The sequence below is a fragment of the Populus euphratica genome, unplaced genomic scaffold, assembly GCF_000495115.2.
Source record: "Populus euphratica unplaced genomic scaffold, PopEup_1.0 scaffold239.1, whole genome shotgun sequence".
NCBI classification, from domain to species: domain Eukaryota; kingdom Viridiplantae; phylum Streptophyta; class Magnoliopsida; order Malpighiales; family Salicaceae; genus Populus; species Populus euphratica.
The window spans coordinates 111,998-120,658 of NW_011500120.1; the positions used below are offsets into that span (position 1 = coordinate 111,998).

The 8,661-nt window shown below is 34.3% G+C and overlaps 3 protein-coding genes across 4 annotated transcripts in view; 1 reads left to right on the plus strand and 2 right to left on the minus strand.

Annotated features, from left to right (window-relative positions):
• The window catches only part of LOC105110071 (peroxidase 5-like), a 1,723-nt gene extending 692 nt beyond the window's left edge, over positions 1-1,031 (plus strand). The window contains exons 3-5 of the mRNA XM_011004979.1: positions 1-65; positions 168-330; positions 411-1,031. Of these exons, the coding sequence (XP_011003281.1) occupies positions 1-65; positions 168-330; positions 411-823 (641 nt within the window). The 3' untranslated portion in view covers positions 824-1,031. The remainder of the gene's footprint in view (positions 66-167; positions 331-410) is intronic.
• An 814-nt stretch (positions 1,032-1,845) lies between these two features.
• Positions 1,846-3,723, minus strand: LOC105110072 (nascent polypeptide-associated complex subunit alpha-like protein 2). Its single transcript, XM_011004980.1, has 4 exons — positions 3,541-3,723; positions 3,361-3,457; positions 2,546-2,664; positions 1,846-2,418 (listed from the first exon to the last, which is right to left on the minus strand). Exons 1-4 carry the CDS (start codon positions 3,640-3,642, stop codon positions 2,068-2,070), a joined length of 669 nt encoding a protein of 222 aa, XP_011003282.1. The 5' UTR covers positions 3,643-3,723; the 3' UTR covers positions 1,846-2,067.
• Positions 3,724-5,696: 1,973 nt separating this feature from the next.
• On the minus strand, positions 5,697-7,012 carry LOC105110073 (uncharacterized). Of its 2 annotated transcripts, XM_011004981.1 has the most exons (3): positions 6,461-7,009; positions 6,255-6,341; positions 5,697-6,170 (listed from the first exon to the last, which is right to left on the minus strand). In XM_011004981.1, exons 1-3 carry the CDS (start codon positions 6,740-6,742, stop codon positions 6,021-6,023), a joined length of 519 nt encoding a protein of 172 aa, XP_011003283.1. In that variant the 5' UTR covers positions 6,743-7,009; the 3' UTR covers positions 5,697-6,020. The 2 variants fall into 2 exon arrangements, with proteins under 2 accessions (XP_011003283.1, XP_011003284.1); XM_011004982.1 differs by lacking the exon at positions 6,255-6,341 and having other exon boundaries at positions 6,461-7,012.
• Positions 7,013-8,661: the final 1,649 nt, after the last annotated feature.

Here is an 8,661-nt window from a genome sequence, read left to right on the forward strand (position 1 = left end):
AATGCCGAGGAGTCGTTTCATGTGCTGATATTCTGGCATTTGCAGCAAGGGATAGCTTTGATTTAGTAAGTAGAAACGTTAATTTGGCTTAGCATTTGTGGATTGTTTAGGAAACTGAAGTGGTATGTGACATGCTTCAACCTTGAACCCTTCCATTATTCGTGCAGACTGGAGGGATTAGCTACGATGTTCCGGCTGGAAGAAGAGATGGCACAGTTTCGCTAGCCGCAGAGACTTCAGACTTACCTCCTCCCACCTTAAATGTTGATCAACTCACTCAAAACTTTGCAAAGAAGGGTTTATCACAAGAAGAAATGGTCACACTATCCGGTAGTATAATTAACCTCAAATCTATCTCACACTTCTAAGACAAGATCATTAACAACTTACTAATTACTACATGTTAACAGGAGGACATACCATCGGTCGTTCGCATTGCACTTCCTTCAGAAATAGATTATACAACTTCAGTGGAGCAAATAGCCAAGACCCAAGCTTGGATGCCACGTATGCAGCCAGTTTGAAGCAGAAATGCCCTCAAGCTAGTACGGATCCTAACTTGGTGGTGCCTATGGACACTATTACTCCAACCATTAGTGATGTAAGTTACTACAGAGATATCCTAGCAAACCGAGGCTTGTTCACATCAGATCAAACTCTCTTGTCAAACACAGCAACAGCAAGTCAAGTGAAATCAAATTCGAGGAGTCCCTTGGGCTGGAAGAGAAAGTTTGCTGCAGCAATGGTAAAAATGGGCCAAATTGAAGTTTTGACTGGTAACACAGGAGAGATTAGGGCAAACTGTAGGGTGATCAACAGCTAAAGCTAGGAGGTGAATTGTTGGACTACTCTTGAAGCTTGAAGACTTCAAGTCAATAGGCAATTATAGCAAATTCTATATATAGACTTCGTCACATGAAGCCTTTAGTCTTATTTACTAGTATTCTGTAATAATTGAGTCAACAAATGATCAGTATACTGTAAGAGGTTTCCAAAAAGAAAATGTGATGAAGTTATTAGACATTATTATTATTATTATTATTATTATTATTTGTTGTTTTGCATCCCTATTTAAAAACTATATAAAGCCCTATTTTCATGAAACGGACTTCCACTTGCTTTCTCAATGATATCTTGCAATGAACGAACGATACATTTGAGATACTGATCAGTAAAAAAAATTTTCATCTATAAATAGACATGGTCACCATGTATATGGCTTAATTTCACGTTTTTGTCAGAATTTGTGACGAAATATGATTTCCAAGAAGCAATTTTTTTGTACAGTTTGCAGATGGGCTCTTGTCTTTCTTTGTCAAGATATTCGTTCTCAGCTTCCACACGGATTCCATAGAAATTCTCGTAGGATGGTTGAGTACATTGAGCTCATGATACAAAAAGCTCAGTATTCGTATGCTGACATACTCGCATTTGCAGCAAGGGATAGTATCGCTATAGTACGTAGGCTTGCTCTGGTTAGCCTCCACGGTATCAGTTTTGCTAACATACTTCAACATGTTAAATTCTTTGTGCAGACTGGAGGACCTTGCTGTGATGTTCCTCCGGAGCAGAAGCTTTTATCTTGGTATAATTTACTGAGCTCCAGTGGATCATGTAATGTTAATAATTAGATACTCTATAGCATATATGCATAGTGGAATATGGCACGATTGGATGTAAAATGGAAAATAAGGTTTAGACAAGAAAATTCTCATGTAGATTGTTTGAGTAATGCAGATGGAATGCAATGAATGAGCATTTGGTGATAAGAGTTAGTGTCTGGAAGAATGATGTTTTGGACAAGTGCCAAGACACTTGCACATTGGGCAAGGTTTTGACAGAGGATTTTCTAAACTAATTATTATTGTTGATTATATCAATCTGCAAGTCTAACAAATAAGAGATCTTACTACCAAAACAAAAGGCCTGCATAATGACCGCAATAATCTCAAATTTGACACAATGAATAATTCTCCTGGGAGATGGCGAGCCAAGCTGACTACCAACAATTAAATGTTCTGGGAGCTCATAAACTGAAAACAAGAGAGTAACCAGGTAGCCAATTACCTAAGTAGTAAGCTCCATGATAGCACTGACAATGTCCCCATTGTTTGTCTGGAGAGCCTTGACAGCCTTGGTCCTAGATACCCCAGCCTGTGTCATAACCAGATCAATGTCCCTAGGCTCCACCCCAGTATCATCGACTTCTTCCTCTTCTTCCTCTGGTGGCGCTGTAGCAGCTGCAGTAGAAGCATCTGATTTTGGTAACATAGATGACATGTCTGGCATCCTAAACTGCTGAGCAGCCTGTGTCTGCAGCTGAGAGCTCAAATCCTCTATCTTAGCCTCGCCGAATATGACATAAGTCTCAGAATTTGGGCTCTTGAAGACATCTGGCTTTGAGATAAAAAAGAGTACCTGAAAGGGCAAAGAAAAAAAAAAATTGGTTACTCGCACAAAATCACATAGGCAGCCAAAGTTCAAGAACAAAAGTAGTAGTAGTAGTAGTAGTAGTAATAGTATTAACAATAAAGCAAGATAATACATTTTTGGTCCTCTTGATGGTGACCCTGCTAACACCAGTAACAGGTTTCATGCCAAGCTTCAACATTGCCTTGCGACTCTTCTTTTCACTTCTGCTCTGCTTTGAACTCCCATTAGCACCTGCATCTCACAGCACTCCTGTCATTAACTTTAACAGAACAATGCCATCTATTTAAAACAAAAACAACATTCAGGAAACCAAACCGATATTTAAAATGAACCTTAAGATAAAAAGGTTAAGACTATATGAGATCAAACTCATAAGCTATCGTTTAAAATGAGACAAAATGGATCTGTAATGCAACTAGATAAACAAAACACTTTAATTAAGAAAAGACACTAATAATATGAAAAGATGGAAACTTTAAGGATTGTTACCCCAGGAAAAGCATTATAAGTTGACAAGCAAATACTCTTACGTATTGAGCCACAAAGATATATTCCATCATATTTCAAAAGTCGATTTTCTCACATACGAAATAAGTAATTGAAAGAAACTCAATACACTTCCAATTCTCAAAAACCAAAAGCATGTAAGCATTAGACACTAAATTATTTATTTGCTACAGTCACCTCACAAACCAAATAGACAGAAAAATTCTTTTTCCCCCCTCAAACAATGAATTGAATCAAAGACACAACATTTGCAGAGAAAAAAAAAAAAGTAAACTCAGTAAAGTAACTTGAAGACTGAAAACAAAAATTCAAGAAAGAAAACCCAGATTCACAAATCAATAATAATTACTTGTGGAAAAACAACGTATCAAATGAAATATAAAACAAGAACCCAATAAGAGAAATGAGAAAAGGAAGTACCGGGGGTGTCATCATCATCGTCCTCATCCTCATCGTCCTCGTCCTCATCGTCCTTCTCATCTTCTTTCACGTCCTCCACAATAGGTTCATCCTCGTTCTGTTTTTGAATATATAAACAGAATAAAATACTAAATAATAGACAAGTAACTATCAAGATTAAAGACATAAGCAAAAGAAAACCTGAGGAGGCTTCTTTTGCAGAGTCTCTTCCACAGTTGACTCGACCTCCTCGTTGGTGGAGACGGCGGCGGGTTCAGCCTCAACGACGGGACCGGGTGACATGGTTTTGGCTGCTGCTGCTGGTTTACTTGTGTTTCGGGATAACGGGAGAGAGAGAGAGAGAGAGAGTGAAGAGTAAGGAAGGTAGGGATATAGAGCTCTCTTCCTATGGGCTAAAAAGAAATGGACCTTCTCTTTTGGCCCATTTTTCAATTAATTTGTCAGAAGAAGAAGAGAAATTTTGTGAAAATAAAAATTTATATATATTTCTTAGAGAAATTAGATAATGATGCTTTTTATATACTTTTAAGATTTATTTGGAATTTTGATAATGTTAGTGTTTTTTATTTAAAAACATATTAAAATAATATTATTTTTATTTAAAAAAAATATTTTTGATATCAACATATCAAAACAATTTAAAAATATATATAAAAAATTATTTTATATAAAAAAATTAAATTTTAAAAATTATATTTTACACCATATTTTTAAACTTTCTTTTAGTAGAAATTAAGCCATGATTGAGGATTTGAAATCACATGTATAAGTCCGACACATATTAAGAGCATGTTTGGGAATGCTTTGCAAATCGCGTTCTCAAAAAATTCAAAAAAAATTGGCTAAAATTTAATATTTTTTGGATTGTTTTGATATGTTGAATTTAAAAATAATTTTTAAAAAATAAAAAAATATCATTGATATATTTTCGACATGAAAAATTATTTGAAAAATACCCGCAACCACACTATCAAAAAGACTCTACTACCAAATAGATTCATGTTTAACAAGATGAGCAATTTCTTACCGCTTCATCACCTTTCCAACAACTCAAAAACCTCAACCTTCCATATAGTTAACTTCTTATTCTCAACTATGTCTATACTATGATTATGTTTTAATTTTAAAAGATTTTAAGTCTTACCTTCTTAATATTTATTAACTTCTAAGTTTTCAGGATAGCTTAGAACTCATGCATTTCCATCTTTAAAATGAATAGAAAATGTTGACCATCCTATGCAGAGCACACATAACAATGTTGGTGGGCGCGCAAAATGAACATCATATGACTAACACAGTGTAGTCACTTCATTATAAGAGCTTCATAAATTTGGTTCCATGCTAACTAGTTCAGCACTGCCATGATCAGTTGGAACCAGCCATTTCCAGACCATGAAGGGTAGGATTAAGACGTTTGCTGCTAGCATAGGATACTTCCTGTGGTGTCTCACATTCCAGAAAAAAAGGGTCTGATTCAATCACAATATAAACTACAATAATAACCATATGCAAACAAATGTCGTAGAGTCCTAGAGGTGAAGTATCCAAGATAAAAATTGCAGAGAAAAATATAATAGACAGGCTTTGGGTACCAAATTGACAGAAGCGATCGTACGTGACAGCATTGTAAGATGATGATTATATCTCAAGTCAAGTTGCAGCTGCAACAAACTATGCATGAAGAGATGCAGAAGCAACAACAGGTTGAAGAAGTGGATGGTGTTGAAGGAAAACAATTACCCCGTTGACACAGGTATTATAGACCAATACCAGTTTTCCTAACTAATGCGATGAATGAACAGCGGAGAATAAATGGCAACCGAATCAGTCAAATGCAGCTTACATGATAAATGAATTTCACTAGTTAAATTTTGTTGACTGTCTTCTGTTCCCAGATACCAGACGCTCAATAATTTACCATCCCATTTCAACAATGCCAAAACATAGATTTCAGTTATTTCAGTCTTGCCATTCAGCAGTTGTTCATCATTCAATTTTACTAAACAACACTGCTAACCCAACCAGCGATGCCATGAGGTCAAAGGTTTCAAAGAAAGGCATGAATCATCCAAACATCCTCAAGGCCAGGTTCCACAAGAGATATCCTGAACAAAATATAGCAACTACCGCCCTATAAAACAAAGAAAGCCTAATTTCCCACTAGTTCACACGGAAACAGGATTCAGCAAAGGATTCAAAAAGTAAAATGAAGGTTTACCATACCATACAAATTTGGCAATCAGCGCATTCAAGAATCAAGAAGAGTAAGAAGACAAACATGAATAATCCATAAAAAATAGCTTCAGTTTCTGCAAAAGGAGCTCAAAACAATATGAGAAATTGAAAAGGGTCCGTTTAAGTACTATGATGAACTCTCTCTAAACACGAGTAAGGGTTGAGGCAATTTAGAGAAAAGTTAAGACGATTACAGAATGGATTTAGAATAGCATATGGCCTCTGACCACTTCGTTACCACCCTCTAGCAAAAAATTACAGACAATAGTATCACATTTGCATCTTTAAATTACGGCATTCAACATACTGCCAACTAGTACCTAGCAGCAACACGTCAAATTCTAAGCATGAATTTGACTAATTGACATCAAAAGGATCAGATTTTACAATGTAAGTGTCAGATACCATTAGCAAAACCAGAAAGCCTATGACTTTGGAAGTTTGATCTCTTCCTTTCTCTTCAGCCTCCTTTGTTCCTTCCAATCACCAACTTTCTCTGAAGCATTGCAATGAGGTGATTTAGAACCCTTCCAGTCCTTACATGGAGTAGCACAATCACAAACATAGCAATAACACTGCAATCAAATCAAATCAGCATAATTAAAAACTAACACCGTCTAAAAATCCAAACACGAAACACTATCCTCATTAATAATTACCAGTTCACAATAGCTCTCATGTGGGGTTTTATCAAAAGGGTATTTAATACAAAGATGCCTCGAGTGTGGATAATCCCTACAAGCCACCTATACAGCAAAAAAAGAAAAATCTAATAAAGATACAAAACTCTATAACCTATCAACGAAAAAAAAGCAAAACCCTTTATCCTACTTGGCCAAAAACAAAATAAAGAATAAAAAAATACCTGGCCTTTTTCAGCAACAACAGAGAGGTCATCGACACCACCATCATCATCAGTGAAGGAGGAGACAGAGAGGGTGGAGATACGGTGAAGAGAAGTGTCAATATGAGAAGGGTCGAAATCAAGGATAAAGCAATCCTCAATCTCATCAAACTTGCTAATGTTTTCCGTGTTTGTTTTGTTCAAACAAAATATGGGTCTGATGGGAGTCCCATCTGGAGACAGTGAAGATGTTATCTCAATTACAGCTGATTTGATAGTCTCATTTTCTTCTTTAACCTCCATGATTGTCTATTTGCCTTCCAGGACAATAAACAATACACTGGTACAACACCGAGCAAGTTTAATCCAGAGAACGCAGACTCAAATTTCAAAAACTAGAATATTGTACGAAAAGAGACCGTTGCTTTTCAAATAAAGCACATATTGCCATAGAGGTTTTTGTTGGGCTGAGGAAGTATTTGTTGTTGAGATTGAAGGCCTAATCTTTACAAAGTCAAGTCCAAAACAAAACAAAATCCGGGCTCGCATGGAACATAATTTTCGACAGAAAATGTTTTCGTGACAATGCAATGTAGCCCATCATTTTATGGGGCAAAATAGCCAAGTTCTTTCCTAATTCCATAGATGGTGAGCCCCTGCACTCTGATGGCCGGGACACATGGGATGAATCTAAGCACTCGTCGAGAGGACACTAATGCAGAAATTATTTCCTCAAATGTATAGAATTCATCTGTTCAACATGCAACCCCAAGCACTATACAATTATTTAAATCTCACTTTTACGTAAGAAAAAAGAAGAAGAAAGAATACAACTTTTGATGTACTGAATAACTCCATGAGAATACATATACCACCATTCTTCTCGCTCTCTTTTTAACGATGAGAGGGTGGTCAGATCGAGGGTGAAGGGCGACCCAAACTCTCGTGGGGGCTAAGTTAGAAATGTCATGGGACTTTAGGAATGAATATTTGAAAAATCTTCAAGGATTGGGGGAAAAGGGCTGGTAATAACTCTTGAGGGATTAATATGAAAATAAGGCTAACTTTCTAGACAAGAAGTGAATTTTCAAAAATCTTAGAGGGTCATGCAATGCACTGAGTCATATATCTTTTATTGCTGCAGGGGTATCGAGTTACGTTACGAGTTACGTTACGAGTATAATCGGTATTGTGATAGTTATTATAATTATAATTTAAAAAAATTATTTTATAAAAATTATTTTTAATTAAAGTTGGTTTGGTATTTATATATATTTTATTAAAAGTAGTTTAATGTATTTGGTTAAGAATGGTTTTCAAATTGATATTATAAAATAATTTTTAAAAAATATATTGATTTTTAATTTAAATATTATAAATTTAACTATTGTCATTATATCATGAAATGAATAATACTTAATATAAAATATTTTTTATTGTTCCATTAAACTATTTACAATTCTATTATGTATCAAATACATCCAACTAGGACTACAGTTTCATTAATTTTGTAAACGCACAATAATATCAGGTAAAATATCATCAGAAATAAAATTAGAATTGTAATTAAATTCTATAAATATTACATCATCAAACGATCTCTTTCTAATTTATATAGTGTCATTAAATAATGTAAAATACTAATTTTTAAAATATAATATAATTAAAAATAAAAAATAATATTTTTTTTTACTAGATAAAACTCAATTCAATGAATTTTTATAGCTTTGAACTGGCTCGATCTCCACTGTTCAAGTGCACATTGAAGTCAGTCTCCATTGTTAACTTAAATGAACATATAAGAGTGAATTAAATTTATTATTCCCTGTTTACTCTTCACAGGAAAAAATAAAAATTACTTCTCATAAACTATGTTTAGGTGGGATCTATATGGAAAAAATATAATTTGTATTAACTAAATATTTTAATTTAATATTTGCTTTATACTATTGACGATGCAGTGCCAAACACTGCAGTTATGTTATTAGAGCTTAAAATGTGTACCTAATATCATAATTTATTATAGCCCTATTTGTTTGTTAGGAAATAATTTTATTTTGAAAAGTGAATTATTTTTTGATATTTGGTAGTGTAATAAAAAATAAATTGGAAAACACTATCCAGTATTTAATAATGTCATGAAAAATAAGATGGAAAATAACTTATTAATGTTTTATTTTTTTCAAGTTTATTAAAATAATAAGGAACAAATCTTACAAATT